Source organism: Anarhichas minor, unplaced genomic scaffold, assembly GCF_050575085.1.
Source record: "Anarhichas minor isolate MPS153535 unplaced genomic scaffold, ASM5057508v1 ptg000040l, whole genome shotgun sequence".
NCBI lineage: Eukaryota > Metazoa > Chordata > Actinopteri > Perciformes > Anarhichadidae > Anarhichas > Anarhichas minor.
This window is the reverse complement of record NW_027466486.1, coordinates 8,278,062-8,305,836: the sequence shown is the minus strand read 5'-3', so window position 1 is coordinate 8,305,836 and position 27,775 is coordinate 8,278,062. Positions and strand designations below refer to the sequence as shown.

The 27,775-nt window shown below is 41.6% G+C and overlaps 1 protein-coding gene across 1 annotated transcript; it reads right to left on the bottom strand.

Moving 5' to 3' along the window:
- Positions 1-1,287: 1,287 nt before the first annotated feature.
- Positions 1,288-27,734, bottom strand: ltk (leukocyte receptor tyrosine kinase; the record flags this gene model as incomplete). Its single annotated transcript, XM_076108089.1, has 28 exons — positions 1,288-2,334; positions 2,457-2,547; positions 2,753-2,887; positions 3,819-3,920; positions 4,187-4,279; positions 4,669-4,766; positions 4,865-4,994; positions 6,661-6,725; positions 7,200-7,290; positions 7,423-7,609; positions 11,292-11,402; positions 11,593-11,757; positions 13,460-13,558; positions 14,021-14,206; positions 16,059-16,215; positions 16,654-16,782; positions 16,924-17,074; positions 18,189-18,363; positions 18,749-18,820; positions 19,434-19,528; positions 19,895-20,055; positions 20,192-20,292; positions 20,945-21,094; positions 22,230-22,367; positions 23,090-23,229; positions 25,790-26,018; positions 26,330-26,479; positions 27,617-27,734. Coding segments are annotated over 28 exons (4,566 nt in total), but the record flags the coding sequence as incomplete, so codon positions are not given.
- Positions 27,735-27,775: the final 41 nt, after the last annotated feature.

Here is a 27,775-nt window from a genome sequence, read left to right as displayed (position 1 = left end):
AAATCAAGATCTATGTAGTTTGGCAAAGAAATCTCAGCACAGAACGTACAGGAAGTGATTTTCACAAGGAGTCAACGCTTATCAGAAACTATTTAAACACCATAAGGGGAGTGTTTTGGGGAAATGTTAGCTTAGCTTAGCACAAAGACTGGAAACAGCAAGTCTGGCTCTGACTAGAGGAAAATATATCTGCCTCCTTGCTCACCAACAAACACATTATATGTTGTTTATTTTAATCTGCACCAAAACAAAATGTAAAGTGGGAGTAAATGCGGGACTATTTCCTGGCCAGGAACAGTGACTTTCTTGTCCTCATTGTGAGGTTTGCAGGAAGTCAGCGGTAACTCTGAGTCTGGCTGTCTGTGAACACCAGACCAAAACCAGCAGCATCAACTGGGAGGAGGTGAAAGTCACTGACCAAGAGTCAGTGGACAGCCGGAGAAAGATTCACATTTGACACCCTCAGACTATCCTCAAATAAAAACAGGATTTAGGATTCCCTTGTGTACGACCGCTTGTTCTCACGCCACTGAAATTCCATACTTACATACAAACTAGTCCATCTCCATGAACAACTGAGAAAACTCCATTAGCTGGTTCAGTGTTGGAAACACCAAGTAAGTAGACCCGTTATTGCTGTATATTAGGCGTATCTGTTTTCACATTATTTAGGGTGAAAGCCAATCAGTGTCACGTTAGCGAACCACGTAACGCAAGTTCCTTAAGTATACATAAAACTACAAGTGAAATAGTTTTAGTAACTTCACAGCCTTTACTGAATTTCAATCATTTGAAATAAAAAAAATCGTAAATAAAAACACATCCTTGGGGATTCTCTTCCCAATGGCTCAATATCTTCATGTTGTTATAGTCCTACTGTACAGCGATTACTACAAATACCAACAAAATGTTTACTATAATGCAACATATACTACTTTCAAAGCCTTCATGAAAAAAAAAGGAAAAATAGGTAGAAAAGGAGTCCAACTACAGCAGTTATTGAATGTGGCTGCATGTCACAGGGCTGCATGTTGTCCAGTGTTTTCAGCTACCAGTGTACCAGAGGCCCAGGAAAGAGCTCTGAGTCCAGCGGGGCCTTTCTGTATCACAGTGCAGAGTAGTGTTTGTGTTTTCCAGCATTCCAGGAGCTCCAATATGTTGATGTGCTGGCTCTCAGACTGTAACAAAGCCCTCATGGTCATGGCGTTTTGTTCCAGAAATCTAGTCTCAGGTTGTGACATTTGATCTTCACATCAATCAGAATCCCAGTTACAGTAAGCCCGTTTCTTAGATGGGGGTAACGCTGAGGTCTTCAGACAGAGAAAAGCCTGAGTCTCGGTCACGTGTGGGTTTCTCAGCTTTGGAGTGTCTCCTCACGTCCTCGTGTCCGTAGCTGGCGTGGCGCTTCAGCAGCAGCTTGGGCATACAAGATGAGGAGGTATGGAGGCCTAACGCCAGTCCCAGGCTTGTACCTGAGGAGACACTGGGGGCAGAGCTGGTGTTCGTGATGGCGTCTGGGGTTTTGGGTATGACCAAGGGAAGGCTCTCTGCCTCGTAGCTTTGCTCATCGTAGGCATAGTTGACGTTGCCACAGGGGAAACTCTGGAGCTTCGCCAGGTCCATACCAGCTTTTATGATGCCACCTGTTGGGGTCTTATGGGAGGACGTGCTCGGGGCAGTTTTAGCTTGGCAGGACGGGGATGAGGTTGAGGAAGTGCAGAGGCTGGAGGGGCTGAGGTGGGTGCTGTTACACTCAGCTTCGTTGCTCTCTAAGGTTGGGTTGCAGGTCTGAGGAGCTTGTGTGTTGGAGACGGTGGCAGCAGAGCTTGAGAGTGGCATGGACTGAGTGTGAGCGAGTGTTTTCTTCCCCCGGAAGTTTTCCAAAACCCAGGAGCCATATGTGGGGTTCCACAGGTTCTTTGTTTTGTTCTTCAGCCTCTGGCTCCCTGAGGAGGAGCTGTTTCTGGAGCAAGGTCGGTGATGAGGAGGCTCAGGGTGGAGCCAGTGGCCTCCTGCTGACAAAGCAGGGGCAGGAACAGGCTCAGCCCAGCACGGCTCCAAAGCCTCGCGGCATGATGTCACTTCGTGGTGGACAGGTTGGGTCCTCTGGAGCAGTAGACGGGGTTTGGTAGGCTGTGGGGGAAGAGGTGTTGGACCAAGGCCCAGAGAGGAGAGACCCAGCTGAGAGGGGAAAGCCTGGGAAACGGGATGGGACACTAAGTGTGGAGTGAGGCTGGTGGAGGTGTGGTCAGAGGGACGGATTATTGTGCCGCCATTGTCCTCTGCGGTGGGGGTATATTCCATTGGCAGGGGTGTGTTGATCACATCTGGGTCCTGGTACGGAGCAGTGAAGGGGAACATTAATGAAAGAAAAAAAAGACTGAAGGAAGGAAGCCTAAATAAATATGACATGTATTTAACACTAATTGCACAGACAGGTGTGCTATAGAGCATACCTGAGAGCAGTAGTTAATTCTTTCCAGGATAGTAGAGAAGTTGGGCCGGTGCTCGGGACAGTGTTGCCAACACTGGGTCATGATCCGATAGCTACATACATAGTAACAGACACACATTTCAGATCTATTGTTTAAGCTGTTTGTTATATGAACCATCTTATAAATAAGTCGAGAAAACTTTAGAGAATTCCATCAATTGAACATTAAAGGTAGTAGACAAAGCAGAATCTGTGCCATTTTCTCTAAAGTCATCCCTGAAATCATCCCAGCTGTGCCCTGCTCCTGTCAGTACTCACACAGGCCCCGGGCAGCTCTTGGGAGGATCCATTCTGCCTCCACTGTTGACAAACTCCAGCACCTCTTGGTTGGTTTTACAAGGATACGGCATGAAACCCAGAGAGAGGATCTCCCACAGCAGCACTCCAAATGACCTGCAGGGGGAGAGCCAGATCAACAACTGAGTTGAACCTTGCTCATGTTTCTCAGAGTGTACCAGAATCAACCTGAAAGCACTGCCTCGGTTTATAACATCTATAAAAAAGCGAATTATTATTTAAATGATAATGCTTACTAGATGGTTTTACTTTGTCTGGTATTGATTCTCCAAGTGTTTTTGTACTATAATATTTATCTATATTATTCTAGTGCTCCATTAGAACGTCCCAGATGGTGAACTGTGATGCTTCAACACAGTTTACATTTCCCCACAGTTGTTCCCAGTTTGTGGCAACTGGAGCGAAAGCCACACAAGCCTCTCTTGTTTTTTTTAATTTGTTCTGCTGGAAAATAACTTAATTTCTAAAGAACTTCAAGTGTGAAGGAAGAATGTACCTCATCAGAGTTTAACTATAATTATCTGTGGTCAAATTGTATACTGTACATATTCCCACCACCAGTCTGACTCTGAGTTTTATGGACAGCTCAGCTGTATAAATCTGTCATATAAAAGACTCTGATTGCACCTATTAAAGTCAGACGTACATGCTAAGTATTCAACTTCCTTTGTCATTGAAGAAGTGGTTTGGATACTGATCCTCACTGCGTTCTGTCTCCAGTTGGCTCTGTGTCTTGAACACAGATTCTGTTGCTGTCTTGTTCACTTGATACAGATGTGTGGTTTTGTGTGTGGAGTAAAATGACTTCAATCTCTCCAGCTGGTGTTGTACTGACTGCATGGATGCTTTTTAAATTAGCGGCAATAAAGCGCTGGGATACGTATCAGAACAATTAGTAGCAATGAGAAAAAAAAAAAAAACGTTGTGATATTCAGCATTTTTCAAAGACTTACACATTTGTGTAAAACCTCTTTGTGGATAAAAACGTACCACTGTATAGAGTATAATGTGTGCCTCATATTCATACCATGTATCAGTCTTGCAGGTGAAGATTCCCTCCATGAAGGCCTCTGGTGGCATCCATTTGACTGGCAGCATGGCACGGCCACCTTTCCGGTAATAGCTGGCTCTGAGAAACAGAAGAAAAATCTGATTTGGAATGTCCATTCGTCATCAGAAGAGAAGGTAAATACCTCAAGGCCATGAACTCTGTAAAGTAAATTCTGAATCTGGCTCCGTGGGGCATAATGAGATAGCTTTTCAACTGGTCCCCCATGTACCACATCAACCCAGTGCTGTCCAGACTCCTTCTCCAATGAGAGACATCATCTTAAGTCATCCTGTGTGCTTTGTGCTGCCATGCAGTGCGTGATGATGCAGATTCAGCATACAAACCTGTATATGTCTCGTGCCATGCCGAAATCGCCAATTTTGGCCACTCTGTCTGGTCCAGGGCAGGTAAGCAGGCAATTTCTAGCAGCAATGTCTCTGAAAATCACAGGATGTGTTACTGAATGTAGCTTCATGATGGCACTTAACTCTCCAAACCCACCTAAATAATGTACTGCATGATAAACCCGTAGTTTATTGTTTTTTATTTGTTGGAACATTTTAAATCATTAAAAAAGAGGATTGATGTAAAGATGGACATAAACCAGTTACAGTCACCTAAAAGTCGACATGATTCCTGCTGCAAAACAAAGTTGACTACTGTAGTTTACAGTAAACAAGGTCCACTTGTGACAAGAGAGGAACAGCTCATACAATCTATCAAATCTAGTGTTTTTGATGCTATAGAAGGGGCCTTCTTACAGCCCATAACACTTTATTTTTGGGTTGTTTAAAAGGAGTAGTAACATCTGGGGGCAGATCTGAACCTGTGTATGAAGTGGTTCTCCTCCAGGTAGCGACAGCCGAAGGCGATGTCTCTGGCCATCTGCAGCAGCTCCCGCATGGTGAGAGTAGAGGTCTGGCCCTGGATACAGCACAGCTCAATTTAGTTGGCAACAAAAACACACACACACACACACACACAACTCAGACACACACAGAAAAGGTGGAGTCCCGACGTACAGCCCGTGGCCTGTTCTGTCTCAGGAAGCTCTTCATGTCTCCTCCCGTCATCAGCTCCAGCAGGATGAAACGAGGCAGGATGTTCAGACTGACGCCGATGCAGCGCACAATGTTGTCATGGCTGAACTTGCTGCGTGGACAAACAGTGATTAACACTCAGGTTAGCAGGCTTGTAATTGTGTTTGTTAATCATATACACAAATCGCTGGTAGTTCGACTCTTTAAAAAGTGTCGCACTAGGGACCAATTTGATCAATCAGTGGTGTGCAGTGTTTTAACTCAGAGGTGGTACCAGGTTGGAGTGGTTCTATTGGTACCACTCAAACCCTTGCTGATGGAAACGCGAAAATAACATTCAATTGTGTAACTAAACTGGACTACTTGGTGGATTGTTGCGTCTGTTGCATCACTGTTTGGCACGGGAACTTTTCAGCTGCAGACAGGAAAGCCTGCGGGTTGTGAGGACCAGTTTCCAACTTAAGGACTTTCACACAGAGAGCTGTTGGAGAAAAGACTGCAGCGCTACAAAGAACTCCTCTCACCCCTTCCCAGGTCTAGTCGACCCGCTGAGGACACTTTGATGTTTCTACAGTCAAGTTTTTATTACTTTGTGTTAATTTACTATGTTTATGTTCTATTGTCCTATGCAATGCTTATTTTTACTTTTTTTTAGTTTTAATTCCCTATTATTATTATGTATTGCACTTTGGCCCTATAGGCGCACTACATTTTTTCCTACTTTTTGTAAAACCTGTATAAAGAGAAATGACAACAAACTTGAACTTGATTTGTATTGCTCCTTAACTTCCGTACATGTGTCATATATGTGATCTCAGCTCTATTATTTCGAGGGGCTGGAACTCAATTTATCTAAATGGGTAAATCGTCTTTGATCCAGTCAAAAAAAACAAATGCCCGCCAGATGTTTGCGGAAGAGACTAGTTTCACACAGCAAGTTATCTGTATTAGTTATTTTACTGAGACGAAGTTACAGTTATTATACTGAGATAAAAAAAATACCCCTGCAGATTTTGTCCTTAAATAATTGGCTTCTCACAACAACAAGGTCTATATGTGTGTTACGCCCACTGACCTAACTCTGTTCTGGTTCTGCTCTGTTCACAGACACAGAAGAGAGCTGTGTCTGTGTTTGAAGTCTGCCACGGCCCCTTTTCAGTTCCTGGAGCACTCACACCTGAGAGTCATCAGTCCATCAGTGGAGCTGAATATCAACCCCCAGACGCAGTGCTTCTGCTCTTGTTCTCTCTTGGCCTTTGAGCTGTTTGTCTGCCGCCGTAAGCGTTCGTACTGCTGAAGCTGTGTTTTGATTGTTCCTGAGTACAGGTCTATGAGGTTACCCTCTGTCTTGGCCAGCTAGTTGGTGGGGAGGTGGTTAGTAACCAGCCTGGGTAACTTTGGGGGTTCTCTGCCGTTTACTTTCTCATTTCTGTTATCTCCTGTTTTATGGTTAGTTAGGGAGCTCAGTATTGTTTGTTTCTGTAGGCCAGTTGAACCTCTCTCTCTCTCTCTCTCTCTCTCTCTCTCTCTCTCTCTCTCTCTCTCTCTCTCTCTCTCTCTCTCTCTCTCTCTCTCTCTCTCTCTCTCTCTCTCTCTCTCTCTCTCTCTCTCTCTCTCTCTCTCTCTCTCTCTCTCTCTCTCTCTCTCTCTCTCTCTCTCTCTCTCTCTCACGCAGCAGCCAGTTGATGATGTGAGAACACTGCTGCCTCACACGCCACAGGTGTTCAGTAAGGAGGATGTATTGAGTGAATCAATGTGTGAACTGCAGTATGGTGCACCTCATAATCAGGGCCTCCATCAGGAAATCCATTTCATCCTGTTCGGAGCAGATTTCTGGAAGAGTCTGTGGAGCAGAGAAGCAGTTTGAGAAGCGGCTGTTGTCAAGAGGCAAGATATCAGTAGACCTAATCAGCAGACTATTGAAAAGGCAAACCCATGTGAAGATCACTCAGCTGTTTCTTTTTTAACCTTGTGTAGTTTTTAAGCCAAGTGATCTGAGGTCATCCAATCCTTCCGTGCAGACATTGCAGTATGTCATTTCATTTTTGCATTATAAGGATTTTTTTACACAAACTACCTTACTACATGTTTATATTATGTAGTAAGTAAAGCAAATAACCCTTCTCTAAACAATCGCATTACAAACACCTTGTCTTTTCCTTCATGCGTGTGTGACCTTTAGATGCAAAAGGTAGGAGGCACCCCTGTGGGATGTTGATTACAGTACATGTAATGAACACAACTCTCCTCGAGGTTCCTCGGCATATCATCTGACACTTAGGTGTCAGATGATATGCCTTACAAAGTGTAAGCTGACCTTTATGGCCACCTGCAGGGGGCTGTTATCGCTGCTCATCCCCAGAACTTGTCCTTCATAGACTTCACCGAATGCACCATGGCCGAGAGCCCTGACAAAAAAAAAGATGAAAAATTGAAGTGAAACAATCAGTAAAAATCTGTACTCTAAGTAAGGGCATCGGCCCGGAGAGCCATCAGAACCTCAAAAGGACATCTTGACATTGTGTCAGAGTATGCTGGACCTGAGAAGTGTTATGTTCTTGCGTGGTACTTCTTTCAGTTCATTGAGTGAGGCGGCCTTCCCTGCAAAGCAGTAGTTGGGGTTGTAGTCTGTCATGATGGTGGAGGAGCGGATCTTGCTCAGCTTGTACTCTGGACTCTGCAGATGCCCCCTCACTGCATGCAGGTCGTTCTTCCTGCGGTACCACACTGAAGACGGAGACAAAACCAGCTTCTTTTACTTCAAAGTCTCAGAACTTTTTTTTTTTTTTAAATCACAACACTAACTGGACCCCATACTTGCATTTAAGTTGTAGAAACAACTTCCTGACCATCTGCTAACTGTAGAAGCAGTAACACAAGGAGGGGTCGAGCCGCATCTCAGTACTGATGCTTATCAATGTAAAAACAACATCCTTAGGGCCAGTGGGGAAAAAAGTGAGTCTGTTCGTAAAAGAGTTGGTTGACAGACACTTTGATGTGGAAAATTGGTGTTCACCTTTAAGAAGACAAATCCCACACACTGCTAACTTCAGACAACTGTGTAAATGACCAGCGTAAACCTGATGAACACCACTTGTGCGTAAACGAGCACGCCGTTGTGAGAAATGTAAATTTGTATAATTAACGCCACAATAACATTATACAAACCTGCATGTGAAGATGAATGTAAAGAACCGTCCATCTGTCTCTGCCAATATGAGGGCACTGTCTAAAGACACACTCTCTTCCAAGGGCCTGACGCGCTAAGCCACCCAAAAGAAGTAAGCTAGCCATGAGGTGCCTGCTTACACTTCTCACTGACCTTATTATATAGAGAGACACATTTACCTCCAATTAGTTCCTAATTTAAGTCGTTTTGCAGCTTGAGATGTTCATATTGATACTGAAGTGTTATACAATAGCATATTATAATTCAAATTGCAGAGTCAAACAAGATAATGTCAACTTATCTACGAAGGGTAATTTATGTAGGATTTTCTAACGCAAAAATGCCTCAAAAGAATGAAACCTTTAGTGAAAAACAGGTTTGGATAACAGCACACTAATTGCACACTCCTTCAACAGGTCTGGCCCACTCACAAATTGTGTTCATACCAAAGAGAAAATTCAAAATACGAGAAAATTGGAGCGCGCGGCAAGTTCTCCTGAATCACTCGTACAAGCCACTTTAGAACAAATCTGTTCATACGAGTGGTTCTTGCATGAGGCCCAATGTTTTGCAGGATGCATGTGGGATGTCCTCTCCTTGGTTACTGCTCCTAGACTGTCTGTGCCAGTGAGTTTGGACTCACCCGCCATGGAGGCAGCCCACATCCCCGATGCAGGTTGGTAGTCTGCCAGGGAGGGGGGGGCGTTGCGTGCAGGTAAGAGGTGTCGTAGAGCCATCGCCCGGTGCAGATGCTAGGGACTCAGGGGGGTTGGGATGAGGGGTGGGTTTGAGGAGGAGGAGGGAACGGAGGAGGAGATGGGGCGCCCAGGGAACAGACTACCTCCCTGCATGGGGGAGAGCTCAGGTGAAGAGACACTGTTAACCTGAAAGCGTGTACGTAGGTGTGCTTTTTGCAACGGAAAGCAACATGTATGTATTTGCACAAAGGTTACGTTTTGTTTTAGTATTTGATTTATTCACTTGCAAATTCACACAATCACACTCAGTGCGGTTAGTGAGGAAGTCACACTTAACTCATCCATTTTTCATTACAAAAAGCACTTTGTCTGGTTATTACAGGAGTCATGCAGTTTCACTCCACTTCTGTTTGTTCATGACTATTAATTAGCAAAACAACCATCTTATCTGCAATTAATATCCATCTAAATATACTCTGATGACACAGAATGCATATGTTTATCTATACCTAACCATTGTATCTGCTGAAATACCATTTATCTGATGACTAATATTTGTTGGCCTGGCTCATCTTAACCCTACTTCAACTTTAATTTATTTCCCATTTTTATATATATAAAAGTAATACAAACATTTCCTCAAGTCTCCTGAAGGGAGGGTGCTCCCCAACAGGAAGAATCAATTCCTCTGTTATTCTCAACATCCATTACTGGTATTCTTGTAGTCTACTGTTGTAAAAATGTGCATTTCACACATTTACACATGCTTCTAATAACAATACATATAAAAGGTTCTGCAACTAGAACATATTATACCAAGTGATGTGGAGCTAATCTACCCAATCTAAAATAAAATAAAAACAGAAATGTCACTCCACAATACAACAGTGTTGTGATACCTTTTATGCAAAGTAGTGGAGCAAGATTAAAGCTCATGAAGTGTCTTAAAATGGAAAGGCGATCCTCGAGCGGCATGAATGTGAGGTCAGTAAATTCCATGTCCATCTTATCGGTTGATTAGCTGGTTGTCTTGTCAGACAGCGTACAAGCCCAGAGAGCTGAACATCTGATTGATATTTTACAGGAAGTCAGTGCTGTGCAGATTTCTCCAGAAGCCCACACACAAAGCTTAAACTCACCAAGACTGAATGTGAGAAAGAAAAAGCGAGTCCTCCACTGTTGAGCTTTACTTATTCAGCACATTCAGTGACGTTATCGAGAGAGAGGGAATATTCTGTACTCAAACATCTTAGTGGAGGATTAGTGGTGGGCCAAAACGTGAGGATTCCCTTGCTTAATATCTGCAGCAGATGGTTGTCAAAAAGGTGACAAAAGGTGCAAAAAACGTGTAATTAGCTTTAAAATCCCTCACTGTCCTATATTATTGCAAAATTACTGGATATGTTGTTAAAACTGCATTTTTTATAAAGTGTGCGGTTAATAAAGCTAGTTTTACTAAACATGTCAACATTAAACAGTTGTATTGCATCGCAGCGTTTGAGACCAAGATAAATATTAATACAACATTAGTAGCATTAGGTAATGTCAGATGACTAATTCATCTTAAATATTAGATTGTGGTTGTCTTCTAATTCCTCAGTTGTCTCTCTTTCTCTTGAGTGTTATTGCTCCTGAGTAATAAATAAAACTGGTTAATTGTTAATTATTCCTATTTTAAGCGGTTTATTCGCGCAAGAATCATCAGCAAAGCATTTTACAGCAATTCTGATTGTCAGATTGTCTCAGATTACAGAAATCTAACAAATGGAGTCATCTCTTCATTGAACAGCAACCACTCTTTATCACAGCGCTTTGTGTAATAGTCTTTTTTTTGCAATACCCGAATACTCGTATCACAGAGAATCAATGCCCAAGGGTTAGGATAGACTGTATGCTTCCCAAAATGACTACAATCCTATATTTGATCACGGTTGTGATTTGTTATGTATTCTTTATGCCTCATAATCATTATTGTTTATTAAGGTTTTGTTTTTTTTCAGCCATTGAATCATAACACCTGACATTTTCTGCTGTCTTCTCTAACTCATCAGTACACATCTCCAGCTGGGAAACTTCCTTGTTTAATGTCAAATCTTTCCGCTTGTCCTTTTTATAGCCAATACTGTGTTTTTATATCAAAATCAATGTCATACAGTGAGATGTTTACAGTACATCTCTACCGTATCGTGCTTCCGTGAAAGAAATCGTAGTGTAGGCAATAAATACATAATCTCATCTCACTTCTCATTTGCCGTACAATCTTATTTCACACTTTGTGGCACAAAGAAAAGAAAGCAAAAAGGTGAGTCACCTGAAATAATGCTTGTAATAAATGTGTCCATAAGTGCTCAGCACATGTAATTCGGAGCCCTATCTTCTCCACAGCCCCTTTAATCATCCAACACACAGCCAGAGGACCACTTGTCAAAAAACATATTCCTGTTTCAGCAACATCTGGAAGCATCTGTATCTCCAGCCGCTGCTCACAGCCGGTGGAAGGTGGAGGGTACAGACTGCACACAGAACTGGATAAGTCTCTTACTGAGGATGACGCCAGTGCAGATCAGCGCAATGCCGCTCGCAATGGTGGAGACCACGACTGCCAAGATCAAAGACGTCGACATCTGGCCCTGCAGAGCCGGGCCTTGAGGAGCTGCTCGGAGAGAAGGGAGAAGAGGCCAGATTCAAAAAATTCAAAAAATTCAAAAAATTCAAAAAACGGCTTTAGTTTGGATTGGACAGAATTTTGAACGATTTATTGTTTGCCATTAAAATGAGCTGTTAACACACTGTGGCTTTCATACAATAAATAAAACTAGCGTTTGTTAGAGGCAATTACGTACCTATGGTGCTGACACATGTGACGTTGTCAATGGCCAGGACTTCGTCGTCGTCATCGCAGAGGCAGAGGATGAGGTGAGTGTCCTCGTCTCGTTTGCAGCTCTGTGTTTGACAGTGGCTGCAGTTCAGCTGCACCTTGATCTCACACTCGCCATGACTCTCCATGGCTACAGGGGACATTGAGCACACGGATGCAGAGAAACACAAACACCAGACACAATTTGTTAGGGAGGGTGATCGTTACAGCGCCTTGCAAAACATTTCACGCCCATTGGCGTTGTTCCCATTTTGTTCCCATCACAACCTCAAATTAAACTTGATTATCATTTGGATTTTATGTAGTACTACACAAAATAGTCAAAATTGGTGAAGGGAAATAAAAAGAAACTGTATTCACCCCATATGTTCCGAAGCCCCTAAATAAGGTCTCTTTGTTGCCTCTCTGGTTAATGTCTCCCTTTGCCTGCCATGAGTACTGTTCCTCTATTGGCAGGTCTGTTGTGGTGACATATTCTTTCCATTTGGTTAAAGTGAGGAGATGGACTAACACACTGTTGGTTTTGGTGTTTTTATAAGAGTTGTTGAAAAATACAGAATGTCACCAGCCTTGTACTTTGATCTCTAAACACAGTACATGTTGTGCAATTATGTCTGTATTTGTGTAAAACCTGATATGTGCTTGTAATAAAAGTTTTCCATTATTAAATTACTCTCAACTCTAACCTCTGACCTGTAATGTTGAGTCTTGATACAAATTATGAATACAAGGAGAATATGTGTGTCATAACCTCATCCATCACTTCAAGACAAGATGATTACATTAGAGAAAATTCAATAATAACATTTGATCTTTAATATCATTGTTGAGATCTCGCTTTGAATACATTTCATGTTTGAACCCTGCTGAGGCAGCCACTGTGTTTGAAAGCTTCGACTGGCAGCACACAGAGCAACAACAACAGCGTCTTTCACATGAGAATGGAGCGCTGTCTGCTGGCGCCAAAGGCAACAAGCTCCATGAGGCTGTGAATTAACCAACTGCCTTCCGCCTGCTCCCGCCGAATAATGAGAATCAGATGGTAGTCTCACAAACAAAACACCGCTACATATAGCATGTGCGAGCGTGAAGGCCTGAGTGTTCACACACACACACCCACACACACACACACACACAAAGATGTCCTTGAGTTTTCATATTACTACGGCAAAAACCAGATGCATGGGGATAATTAACTGCCGTCTAAAACATTTTTCAGCATCTATTTTTTTAATAGTGTGAATATAACAAAACACATCAATTTTCAAATTTGATGTCTTTTCCTGGCTTCATATCAAAGTAATTTCTTTGTCTATATTTGTCATTATTGTTGTTCTTCCTTGTCATTATATTATCTTTTTTCTATTCATCTATTTATTTTCTCACAGTTTTATGTTCATTTCTACTCTACTCTTCTCTATTGTAGTTTGTCAAAACATTCGTAACTCAATGAGCAGAGTTTTTTTGGCGGGCTTTAAATCACATCATATTGTCTTCATCTGTAGGTGGTGTGTTCTGTCTCAGGTCTCTATTCTATTACTGCATCTCATGGTCTTTATTAGCAGAAGGAGTTTGCTCTCTACTCCACTTTATTAAATTATGTTCTACTCTGATCTAGTCTAGTAAACTCTACTCGTAATTCGTAATTAAATAGCTTTTTTATGCTTTCAACTACATCTCACAGTCTTCATCAGGAGATGACATTTGCTCTCTTTTCTCTCCTCTACTCCCTCTAATCCTCCTCTATTTTCACTACTCCACTCTGGCTGAGTCATTATTGAATTTATCAGCATCATTGTCTCGATAAAATGATCGTATCATGTCAGTCTCACCTGCCAGAGGCTGAAGGAAAATCTCTCCCGTCGGATGAATGAATGAGATTCCATTCTCACCGTCGGCTGTGATCTCATCTGTCAGCGCAGCGTCACCTCCTGTCACAAAATGTATGTTGTTTACTCTCCTATCAGTCAGTATTACAAATAATGTCAAAACCATTCTGACCAAATTATGACAGGTCATGCTTGTCATTTTGTTGCCACTTTTGACAGTTTATTTTTGACAAAAAAACCACCATGTTACACGGCACGCAAGCGGAAAGATTGTGAGATACGATTGGAGTGATTTAGCTGTTCAGTTGTGTCATTTCAGTTACGAGTCGACTGTTGATAGCAACCAGACAGGCAGATATTATGCTTCAAACTGAAGCACGCATCAACTGTCTCTTAAAGAGAAAGTTATGCCAATATTCCTTAAGGTGTTTAGGCGTGCCTGGGATGAAATGTCAAGAGGCAGCGAGACAGAAGAATAGACATAAACGTGATTTGGGTTTTAAGTGCAGGAGTTAGAAATAGAAAAGCAATGTCGTTTGAGGGTAGCGGAAAGGATGATGTTACCTCTGTAACCTCCTCCACCGCCTCCAGCTGTGCAGGCCCCACCTCCACCTCCAAATCCCCCAAAGGTTGACCAGCTGAGCTTGGACAGGGCGAGGGAACACGAGGACCCCCCCTCAGCACCCTCCACCAGAGACTTTCCCGCCTCCAGGTGGGGACTGATACTGTCTTTCCAGCCTCCACCTCCACCTTCAGGGACACAAACACCAAACAAGCACAACATTACACGGTATTATATATATATATATATATCCTACATATTTTGTAAGGGAAAAAAATATGGTTAGAGCCAAGGAGAAAAGGAACAATCTTTTAAATTCTACCATTCAATTTCATGACTGCAATATTATTTTTGCACGTTTCATTTTCTCGTGCTGGAGGTGCAGCATCCTTTGAAGGCTGGCTATGTATATATCTAGCTAAGATTCAGCCTCCTTGTAGACTATATTGTATATAAACTGTGTTTTTTTTTTTACACATTCTCTATATAACCCCGATGAAAGCCTTGCTCAAACACATTGGTGAAATAAATAATATTCTTCCTTTGTTATTTGAGCACTTTTTTGGCCGATGAAGTAGCGACAGAACACTATAAATTTGTTGTCAACAAGACAAGCTACGATACCCCGGTGACATCACTTGAGTAAAATATATAGACTTGCGCTCCTCCTGAGCGCACAGTGGCTGACCGTTGCCATTGCAATGTCATTGGCTCTCGTCAGCTGTAATCTCAAACAGATATGTGCATATGAATGCAGAATCTGTAGGCAACGGGACAAGATTTTGGCATTGGAAGCATCTGGTATTTGTTTGAAGTCCAAGTAGTATAGTAGTATTGGCCCCTTGGACAATAAACATAAGGAAGGCAAGATTTTCCAAGGAAAGAGCTCAGTCTTGTTGAGATTAAGTTTGACAGGGTGGGAAGACCTCCAGCTGCGGATTTGAGTAAAGCATTGGAGATAAACAGCATGGAAACCCGAGGAGACAGTCAGCAAAAAGTTCATGTTCTGTTTTTGCTTTGTTGTGGTGTGTCTTTTTGACAGGCAGTAAAAAAGGTTCCCAAGAAACAAAAGTTCTTGTTGCTTTGCCTTTTGTTTATTACATTACACCATCCAAAGTGAAGCCACTTGCAACCACACACTTTTTGAACAGAAACAGATGAATAATCATCTAAAGAGTCGGCAGGCTCATCCACCAGCTGGTCAAGGCCTCTAATCTACGCAGATGGGGGGGAAAAAAAGGCACATGTCCAGCAGGAGCCGTAACAAATTCTGCAATGCAATGCATGATAATGTGTGACGGCAGGATGACCCGTTTCACCAGTTCAACACACAGCTCCACCACACACACACACACAAATGCACAACCACATCCACACACTACTAAGAGCTGCATATTTCTCCTGACACTCAGATCTCTATCTAAACAAACCCACAGAGGTTTCAATAAGATGAGCTGATGGACGGTCTGTGTTGAGACTTTGTCGGTCAGAGAGGATTTACTGAGAACGTTCCAGCAGACATTTTCAAGAGCAAATATAGACCTCTCTACCATATATGTCTCGCTACAACCTGTCAGGAAACTAAAAATACGATCCAGATAGATCACATTATCCACAGGCCAAACACATCCTGCTGTGTGAGAACATGCATGCCAACGTGTGCTGCTTCAAATGTGCGTGTGAGAACAAACAAATCCTCTCGTGGCCTTCAACCAACATGTCTGGCTTTGTCAGAAATCAACCGTCCTTTGAGGCTCATAGCACTCTCTCAACCTGCGATCCTTCATCATCTCACAATGATTTTAGGGTTTAAAAAAATATTCTGATTAGACAAGTTAGTCATCACCTTTGTTACGCATGTTTTTTTTCAGAAATGTTAAATTCCCATTTCATTACAAAGCTCAGTAAAATGTCCTTATTTCAACGTTGTGAGCACCACAAATACAAATTCCATTCAGTCTTTTTTTGTAGTTTAGTTGTGTCAACCCTTTAAACAAACAGTATATTGCACTGGTAGTAGGATGGCCTATAATATAGTACCTGCAGCACCAGTTTGACCGTTGGTGCTGGGAGCTATGGTGCTGTTTTCATACTGCTCCAGTGGTATCTGGTCCAGACTGGACTCTGGGTCCTCCAGGTAAGCATTTCCTCCTCCACCAGCCGCAATCAGCAAGGGAACCAGCTCACCTCCCTCCATCTGACAAGACAGCATCACCATAAAGCTCACTCGTGTCAGGCATTTACAACTATGTGCATGCTCGGTGGTGCACATGAGAACAGTTACAGCTAAACAATCATCTGCAAAAAGGGAGTTTAGAAAAAGCATCTCAGCAGTAAAGCAAATTGCACATGACACCCAGGAAACCCACAATTTATTACAGATGGGAGATCATCATAAAAGGAACAAGAACATTGTTCTTGTTCCAATTTTATGATAAAACAGCTTTCCAACCACTAGTGTATTTCCAATCTACATATATTTAAACCTGTGGATTAGTGAGACACTGCTGAACTGTTTCAATGTGCCTACAGACATTTTTGATGCCTATCAATGAACTGTACACTTAATCCTCACAAGGTATCAAACAAACCCACAGAAAGGACACACAATACTGAAACAGCCATCTCCTTTCACCTTAAAGATGTGGGTGGCTCCCCCTCCTCCGCCTCCTCCCCCAGCCCACTCTGCACCGGTCTCTCCCCCGAGTTTGTCTTCAATCACTGACGACTCTCCCAAGCAGATCCTCTGGGTGTGGGGATTTCTCTGCACCACGGGGGAACGGGAGATTTGAGTTTCAGAGAAAGAAGCTGTCTTCACAAAAGTATGAATCGAGCAGGCAAAAGATATCCCAGAGGGTAACTTCAAAAATCCCTTCCAGCGTGAACTTGACTTCACCCTACATACCCCAGGGCACGCATCCTCTCCCTGGTGTCCCACCAAGATGTAAAGTATATCTCCTTTCTCCAGAGGAAATATGGCAGATATGAAGACCCCATGGTTGCGTTTGTTGTGGTTTTTGGCTCCTTTCCCTCCTGCAGCCCCGTAAGCAGAGATCCTAAAGGATATCATTGAACCACAAGGGGTTTAACTACAGGGACTGAAGAAAATTGCTTTCTGGCTCAGGTTCCACAGTATACTACACACTAGATGGATAGACTGCAATACACGTCAGTTAAAGCACACAAAATAGGAGACACAGTCACCTGTTGTCTTATAAAGATTACCTCTTACAAACAGACACACTGTGTTGATATTGGCATGAAGCAAGCTGTGTGTAGTCTAGCTGAAGTAATTCAACACCCTCTAAATCCTATGCTTAATCCTGACACTTTTCTGTTCCCTCATTTTGTGTCGTGAGTGTGATGATGAGCTCCCATGACTTGCTGTGCAAAGACAATCAAATTGCTTGTGAAGTTCTGATCTGGCAGGACAACAATCAGTTACACTGAGCATGGCCAGAACAATTTAGATGCCAAGCACGTAGGCAGACACACCACCGAATTGTCGCAGAGCCTCGCTTGTCTCTTCAATGACCAAGCTCCTAAAATGAACTACGAATGACACTAACAATGAAAGAAGTGTAAAGATCATTGTTCTTACAGGACAAGTCTGGCTAGATTTTAGTTATTTTCAAAAACTCATGAAAAGACCAAAACCGACAACGCTTACCGTGTGACTCTCACCCTCAAGTTCACTAGTTGTACATTTTAATTTTTTTTCTATAAATGGGTCACAAACAAAAAAGGCTTGGTAAACCCCTATAACACCTGGGCACTGCGTTACTCGAACAGAAGTAAATCGTGCGTTACCTGGAAACTTTTCAGCTGCAGGTTTTGTGCCCTACCGAGTATTTACAGCAGCAAGCCAGCGTGTGTGGATTGACATGGATAGACGAGGGTGGCTTCACCGTAATGTAAGAAGATGTAAGAGAGTGCAACTGTGCGGCTCATTCCTGTGTTCTGTGTTTGTGGACAACAATACAGGTCTACAGCATAACACCATGTCAGGCTTTGACCCCACAAGCAATATTTGTGTCGGCTTTGGTCGTTTAATGTGATTTGTTGACAGTAAGAAAAATATAGATTATCCCCAGACTAACACTTGAACAAATAACTGACCTTCGACCTTAAAGCTCAGGTAGACGAGCATTAAACCATCCCCTCACTTACAGGTATCGGTTAGTAGCAGGAACCCTCCACATTTGGACTCCTTTCCAGGGATCTTCCTTCCCCACCGTAACACTGACATTTTTGTTCCTGTAGGTACTGTCACACTGGGCCTGGGTTGGGCCGTGGGGACCACTGGCACCACATGAGTTAAACCACCATGTCATCAAAGAAACCTCTAGAAAAATGGAGACAAAGGAAAGACACACTGTCATGAGCTGGTGAATCGGTTAAATTAAGGAGCTGTGTATTCATTTGAAAAGAAATAACAAAACAACAGGAAAAATTGGACCGAACTATGTGAGACTAAGATAAACAGTTGAACATTGAAGAACAGAAACAAACACAAGCACCACATATAGGAGTCACTTGGACTTGTTTTAACCACCTGGTATGTGTGCACTGTGGAATAAAAGCTTCTGGTCAGCTGATATGGTAGGTAAACATTCAAGCATCGAGGGGAAAATTGCGAGAGTACAATCCACCACTTGGTATGTAAATTCTGCATGCTGCATTAAACATCACATGGTAGATGAGGGGGGCTTTGGAAATCCACAAGGTACCTGAGGCTGAAGGCTCTGGAAGGGGGCTTAAGAAATCCTCCAAGTGAGCCATGGGCAGGAGCGAGTTCAGATCTGAGGAGAAGCAGGAGGCCAGAGAAGATGTGGGGAGAAAGAGAGACAATGAGTCACAGTCAAACATGTGCATCTCACTGAAGCATAAATCAAAATCAGACAGGAAGCAACACTGATCAGAGGATATGAGAACAATTCCAAGATGGGTATTTTGGATGAACATGGACCCATTTCCTGAGAATGATTTCTGAGCAGGAAACATCATGAAAACATTTCTCCATCAGCCCTCTTCATCCACTATCTAGCATCCAAATGGTGAATTTTGTCCATTTCCATGTTTTCACAAAATAAAAGTTACAGATTTTACAGGATAGTGCTGTTCGCAATTTGTCCAACCCCCATTTTACTTTTGCAACAACAGTCTCCTTGATCTTGTTTCAACACTATAAAAGCATACAAGCCTCTCTTGCACGACGAGATCCCAGAGAGCGGTCAACAATGACATAGGGAGAAACATTAAGCTAAGTTATGGCTTACTAAAGTTTCTCTGAGGACTTTATTTTTGGTATTGGTTTTACATAGTTATTGCCACAAATATGCTGGACTACAATTAAATGTACCATTTATCTTACGGTCTGTAACATTTTAGAATGGCATGTTAGCAACAGCTTACCTGTGTCGAAGCAGGCAGCTCCAATTGCAATGTCATCGAGAGCGACATCAGCATTAGAGCCTTTTGCCCACACAGCTGTCACCTTAACGTGGAACCTGGAGCAAAGCGCATGCCATTTGTGAATTTAGAGAATTACAGTTTTTGTCTTTATGTGAAAGGCAACGGAAATTCAATCCCAATACATGTACAACAGTTTATAGTGAATAATAACTAAAATCTTGAAAATGATTAAAAATTTCGATGAAAGCAGCAATTTTCCTCTTTCTCATCTTCAAACTAAAGCACAGATTTTGTGAATAAAGGTCTGTTTTTGAATGACGAGGAAGAAGAGGTGGGTACAGTTGAATGGTAGAGGTAACCTTTATATACACAGGAGAACATGCCTGGGTTGTTTGCTCCAGCATGACAGTGTTACATAATCATCTGCGTCTCTACTGTTTTTTTTATTTCACTTCACGCACCCATGATGAAGGCCAGTCAGCTGCAGGGCAACATCTTCCCAGTCGTCTGTCCACTGATCATTTCTCTCCCAGACCAGTGGAGCGGTTGTCGTCCCATTCTCCTCTATAGCCACCAGCAATGTACCATTAAAGTCCCCATGAAGGTACAGAGAGAAACGCATCTGTATGGGAAAACAGACACCATTTCAGCAAGGAGTTAGTATATTGACCAAGTCTTTTGCTGCCAAAGAGCAGTCTCCCAAGTAGAAGGTAACACAATTATATCAACACAACTGGTAAAAAGTGTAGATAACTGACCTGACATGCAGTAGTAGAGACTGGGGGAGAAAAAGACGAGCTCTGAATGGATGCCTCTCGGAGGGAATTGCTCTCTCTTACCTGCAGAAACAGGAAGTGCCCTGGGGGCGCACAATAAATGTGACACAGCACAACGCTAACCAGCTCATGAAACAAACATATCAAAATAATGGGCATCAGAGATACAGTAATAGTTCTTTAAAGCCAGACAGTAACATGTTTTGTTGCTAGACGAAAACCATCCGCCTATAAAATAAAAAGCTTTTTAAATTGATTGAGAGCAGCTGTTACATAGTATTAAATAGCCTATATTCTGCCCTCTTAGCACAAATATGTTCTGCAGCTGGATTTTAAATAATCCATATGAACTCTTCATGCGGTGGAACTTCATATGGTAGTAATCTAACAAGGCATTCCTATTATTATATAGGTCTACAGCGATCAACAACAAATACATACATACATAAATAAATATACAAATACGAAAGAAAAGCCTGTTTGAGAACATTTTTGAGTTATTAACCTCCATCTATACACATCACAGTCATTTATCAGAATAGGACGAAATTCACCTGACGAATAGAAATTAAATCAGGATAATATGCCCATTTCTCTCTCACACACACACACACACACACACACACACACACACACACACACACACACACACACACACACACACACACACACACACACACACACACACACACACACACACACACACACACACACACACACACACACACACACAACCTGGTGTTCTCTGCAGAGTGACACCCTGCATGTCCTCTTTCTCCAGAAGGTCGTCTCCAGCTACTCTTCTCCAGGCCGAGTGCTGGTTGGACACGGACCAACCACATGCATCCTGTTCAAATGAACAGTGAGAGCCAAATGGAAGAGCACCTGGGGAGGAGGAACACTGTAATCATATTTCACATAAACAGAGATCACAGCTGCTAAAATAATCCATATTTTCCCTTGATCCCTCTTTTCTCAAAGCAAGAATTTCATTTTGGAGAAACCAGCTAAGCACTCAAACTTCAAAAAGAGGGGTTCCATGATTTAATGCGTTTGTCTGCTCGATTGGCCATGTTTCTTTTACTTTCCACACTTTATAGTGTCTGTACTTTATGATGCATGTTACACTGTATCTGCAGGTAATGGTGTCCTGACCTCTCCCAGACTAGGGAATATGCTTGTTTAGCATCTGTAAGGGGCTGAGCGGCAGGCTGAAATAGTATATATTTTCTAGTTTGGCGATAGAGCTCTGGACTGAGCGAGGTTTTCTGTTGTTTTGTGTTCCTTGAAGTTTGTTTAATTAAATACAATTACACCACCACTGTGACCAACCTCCTCTCCCCCACAACTCCAAACAGCCCTGACTACCATTGAGTTCATTACTGACTAAAACGAGGCCTTTGATTCTCACTGTGGTGAAGTGTTTCTCTGTGCCGAATGATTGATGTTTTTTGAGATAAGAACAAAGCTATCAAGTGGGGGGAAATTACTAAAAGAAATTAATAAAAAAACTCTTTTTCAAATCTTGGATTTCATAACACCCAAAAATCCACCACAGGTATGACATGATTTCAAGTTGATAACTTAATACAATAAAATAATTTCCAGCTAAAAAAAACAAACAAGCCCGGGGCATGGAATAATCTGGTTCCTCCAGTCAAAAGATTAAAAAATGTTCCTGGATTTAAACCTAAATATAACTAATGCTAAAATACAGCCCCATATTCTGGTTTATGACTCCGGTACTGTATGCTGGCCTTCCTTAACTCTTCACCCGCAATCACACAAACTGAAGCACTCACACAGACAGATCTTTTACTTTTGAATGTTGTTTTCACAATCCTATACTCTCCCAATCAGTCCAATGGTGCAGATAAAAATCCAATTAAAAATGTTTTGTCATCACACAAGGGGAAACTGCATAAGTGCCTTTTCAAGTGCTACTAATAGAAATTGAAGGCCACGGTTTCCCTCCAAACAGCACCCTACTCATGCATGCTGTGATTTAACAAAATCTCACCACAGATGAAGCCCTCGTCCTCCCCTAAAGGACAGTCGGTGTGGAAGTTGCACACTTGGCTCTGGTCGATGCATCCTCCCGAATTTTCACAGTGGAAAGATTCCCCACAAGCCGCTTCCAGTCCGATGACCTGGTGTTCTGCATCCCAGCAACCACACAACAATTATACAGCAATACTACACATCACGGAGAAGTAAGGATATTTAGCCATTTAACCCTGAAGTTGTGAATGTTTGTTTCTTTAAAGGATTAGTTGGACATTTGAGTAAATACGCTTATTCGCTTTTATCTTGAGGGTTAAATGAGAAGAATCAAGATGAACACCACTTTCATATCCATCCAATAAATATGAGCTGCAGCCAGTTAGCTTAGCTCAAAGACTGGGATCAAGGGGGAACAGCTAGCCTGACTCTGCCCAAAGGGAAGAAAATATGACTACTACCTCTTAAGCTCACTAATTAACACATATCTCATTAGTTCAATTGGTACAAAACTCAGCCTAAAAAGCAAACGAACCAACCACAGGGTTATTTCAAAGCAGCCATGTGATTTAGAATGATTTGGAATGCTTAACTACTAATAAATTAATTTGTTGATCGTGAAGTCTGTTCAGGAAACAACCTTATTGAGCTGTTTTTAAGGCCATGTATATAAGCAAGTCAGCGCAGGTATTTTCGTTGATTGGTAAGTTATAAAAATGCTGTGCTTGTTTACAACTCTGTGTACTTTGTCAGTTCATGAAGTGTGTGACAGCGATCCTACAGTAATATGCCTCATGCATGTGTCAGTGTGCTCCCTGACGTTCGCACCACTCATCTGAAAGCAGTAAATTAAAGCTTTATAGAACATGATGAACGCACCTGATTCACAGTCTACCAGCTCCAGAGAGTCCAGAGCCAAGGTGCCTCCATCTTCCCTCAAACAGGAAGTGTAGAGCAGAATCACCTGAAAGGGCTCATCCACCTGACCAATCACAGTCTCCAGGACCTCCCAGTCAGCCCTAGATCAGCCAATCATAGAGACATTTATTTTGAAGTCAAGTGAAAGAATTCACAACTTCCTTCTTTTATCATTGGCGTGTTTGGATATCTTTCAAGATACCGCATTAAAAACAATCCTTGCAATCAGCAATTAAAGGCAATACAGCTTAATATGAGGCCCATTATATAAATATGTGTGCAAATAAATAAATAAATATATTAGTGCTGGGCAACGATTAAAATATTTAATCTCGATTAATCGCATGGATTTTTTGCGATTAATCGCGATTAATCGCATTGTTATGGCAAAGTTCAATAATGAATTCAAAAGTAGTGTATTGCGCACTTTTATTTAAAAAGTACTGCTATATGAACAAAAGGGCAATAACATTTGGTTCACGAGATGCAGGTAGCATGTTTTATACTTAATGTGAATATAATTCATACTTTGTTGGCATCTTATTCTGAAAACCGGATGTTCGTATGAAGAAACCGGATGTTGTCTCACGTTAATCTTTCCGCTAACTTTCAAAGTCCTTCGCTCGCTCCCGATCTGTGCCGTTTAAATGCGTTTACTGTGAATTTCAGCATATAGGTGCACTAAAATTACTGACTATAGGATGTTTGCTGGCTTTTTCTTGTCATCCTCTTGTTGTTATGTATATGTATTGTCTCTTGTCTTTCAATTAAAAAAAAGAAAAAAAAGAAATCATAATACATTTTTAAAATGCGTTAAAGCGCGATAAAATAATTGTCGGCGTTAATTAATGAATGCGTTAACGCGAAATTAACGCGTTAACTTGCCCAGCACTAAAATATATATATATATATATACATACACATATACACACACATATATAATATATTAATTTGATTATATATACATATACACATATATATACAATTTATATATATATATATAATATGCCAGTAATGACAAACCTGATGTCAAAATATTTATTTAATTATGTTTATGTTATAAATATCACAGCATTTTTGGTGAAGCAGCCAAGCAGGCCTTAGCAGTAACAAACAATATTGAAAAAAGCTGTGGTGACTTTGTTTCCTTCACATCCATTGAAACTAATTAACACCTCTCCGGCCAAAGTCAGCATATCATATGAAACACTCTAGAAATATTTTTTGTCCCAATTAAACCCTCTGCTGTCTTCAAGATCAGTCAATCCCATGTTTCGCTATGAAGGCCTAGCAAACATGTTGAATATTTTTCAGTTTGCACAACATTTGTGAAAGCTGCATTGTATATCAGTTTGCGACCTGCTTCTTTTGCCGTTTTTATTTTCACATTGTTACCTTTTAGGGCACAATATCGCCACAACTGTCCATTTGCTGCCAGTCAGTAGAAATGTCTACAACAACACTCCCATAGTTGTGGCATGTTCAGTAACTGCATCCTTGTGCACATCAACTACAATTTACAAAAAAAGAGAGCTCATCAAAACATGTATCAACTGGTCAAAAGCACCACAGGGTACCTGTACACAGTACAATCCATCTCACCTTGCTATGTTGTTGTTGTTTTTGTCCAAACTTGTGCAAAGCTGGGCTGCATACAGCAGTTCTGCACTTGCAACATTGTGACTACAGCGACCATCATAGAGTACAGCTCCACTGAAGATTTTACTCTTTTTTTATCTCATAACACGACCCTCCATCTCTCTGAGCCCATCTCTAAAAATAGACCCATGGTGTCACAGCTTAAAACAAATTGTACATTTAGTTGAGTGGGTGATGTTTCACTGTCGGGAACATAAATTAGAATAAATATAATGCTTATAATCTAAGGGTAATCTCCAGCCGGGGCAATTAAGCCTTTGTTTAGCAGGGAAAAGGTACAGTCAGTACAGCCACGGTACACACAGCAACACAGTAAAGGTTTTGTCACATCAGATGGGAACTGTGTTTTAAACGGAGAGTGCGTCTAGAAATTACATCTATAGGTAAGCATATAATGAATAGTGGGCTGAATAAATGAAACCACTCTCTGTGTGCCTAATAATGGAATTGCTCAGTCCATTATTGCACGGACACTAACAAAGCCAATGCACAACCATGCTCATCCATTTCTCTTCTGTCCTAACCAATTATATATAAATTCATTTCCAGAGTCTGCATCTAGACACATGAATGCTTTTAGCTGCTCTAAAGACGGCTGTACTTCAGCATTAGATCAATAGGAAATACCTGTGCCCATTTCCCAAACAATAGACAAGGGGCCGCTGTCCCCACACGGTCACAATTCTGCAGTTGTCCCACATGACAGCTGAGGAACATTTTCTTTATTTAACTTTAGCTCTAAGTAAAAGAAACAGGTTCCTGTGACCTTGCTCTGTCTGAAGGCCTGCGTCACCTTTCATTGCAGTGAATCTAAACTCCCGCTCGTATTTATTTCATAGGCTGGACCTCAACTTGACAAGCACTTCAATCAGTAAAGATGCAGGGTTTTTCTTTTTGACACTAATTATATGGACGTGCAGTGCAGCATAATAAATAAATATCTATTCTGCACAAACGGCATTGTAGAGGTATGGAGAGCTTTCTCCGAGTGTCTTTGCTGACCTGCGTTCATCAGGTCTCCTGTGGTTGAGATCCACAGAGAGAACAGCTGAGTCTGAGTGGATTGGCTTGATCAGGAGCGTGAGGTTCCCCACCGCTGGACCGGACTCATACAGAGCCACCTGCAAGGTGCAGTGCCTGTCGTTTCCTGGCAAGACCGGGCTGGTTAAGTGGTACTTGCATCTCCCAGAGGCCTCGGCAGTAGGGGAGGAGCTTAGGAGAAGGAAGTGCCCTAGAGTGATAAAACAGAGTAGACAGTAGTAGTATTTCATGCATGACAGTTTTATAGCAGCCCCCCTAATACTGTCACTCCTATAAATCAATTGACGAATGCGTTAACATTAGGACAAATCTCCGAATAGACATTGGATATATCAAGCACAAGATGAGATGCTCAGATTCAAATGAGCTTTGATCTTTGACCAAAGATCCATCACTGGATTATCTATCCGCTAAATATGTTTCATAGAAGAAAAAAGGCATGAGCAGTATCCTGAAGCACTCATTTAATGGTATTCCTATGTGCCTCTTGTGCACTGTTACCGTCAGAGCTTCCTGCCGAGTGATCCGTCACTGGCATCATCCCAGTCTGAGTGCTTTCTGGTTGCTGTGGCGACACCACTGACCAGTCACTTTGGTCGCTGTGATTTGATAAAGTCCAGAGGCACAGTGACTCAAAATCACAGGAGGTACCTGAAACACAGAAAGACCAGAGAGAAGCTTATAACTTAGTGTTTGTTTGGGTAAATATTCAAAGATGTGGGGGATTTACTAAACACTAAAAATAAATCTGAATAAAATCGCAGTGATTAATGGTTAATAAAAGGGGATTTTTTTGTCTGTTATTCAAAGTGTGGGAAAAAAGAAGTCAGCCATGTGTCATGTACAGCTGCCAGAAATGTATATTTACTCCTTCTGTTTACTTTATTTTCTAATTTTGACGAATTCCAAATATTATTTTGACCAATACTGCTTGTTGTAAAATGATTTGATGTACAAAAACATGATTATTTAACAATGATTACATCTAAAAACATGATTATTTAACAGACTAAATCTTGACTAACTACAACAAGAACAACAAAAAATGAGCAAGAGAACAAACATTTGTGTTTCCCCTTTCTGTTATATGAAAAAATATGTTTTTAGTTTGTTTTCTTGGGATCATGAGAAATGTATTTTATGGCCTCAACATAAAAAAATGTTTTTCTGATAGTAGGAAATCTTTGAAAAGTAAATACATGACGCCCTTCACCGAGACAACACAACACACAGTATGTTCTGGTACACAGCAGATGTACCAGATGCTTTTTATTAGAGAAGATACTGCGGTTTAAAAAAGACATCATGTGATGGTTTGAGAGGAAAGTGCCACTACAGCTAATATGGCAAACAGCCATAGGAATCCCTCTGGGGATAAAGGACGGAAATATGAGGCACATTAATAAATCGTTATTTCATTGAAAGCCGCTTTTAATTTATTCCTGTCAAAAATAAACTGAAATTGTGCTTCCTTTAATCACAAATGACCTAAAACGTGTTTTCCTGTTATCAGCATGCTGCTTTGCTCTTTTAATTTCACCATCTAACGGAGCAGCGTCAGCTCAACATCATAATGAGGTGGATAATTGGCAATACAGTTATTCCTGACCTTTAAGGAGATTTCAAGTTTGCAGGTGCTGTATGTGCACTAAAAATTATCAAAATGTCCTTTCTCAAGCCAACTTTCACTCAGATGAATGACTACTTACATTACACTGATACAGGTTATCATTGCAAGTAATGACGTTTTCTGTTTGTGTGTGTCACACATCAGTACATAACTCTTACTTTGGCTGTCATCCTCTGAGTCCAGAGGATGAGAAAACAGCTGATCTGAGAAGTTCTCCTCAAGAAATCTGTCCAAAAGAGCGTGGCAGGTAGTGCTAACTGGAGAGACAGACAGAGACAGTGGTTACAGTACTCGTTTTGCTAATGAGGGCAGGTCAT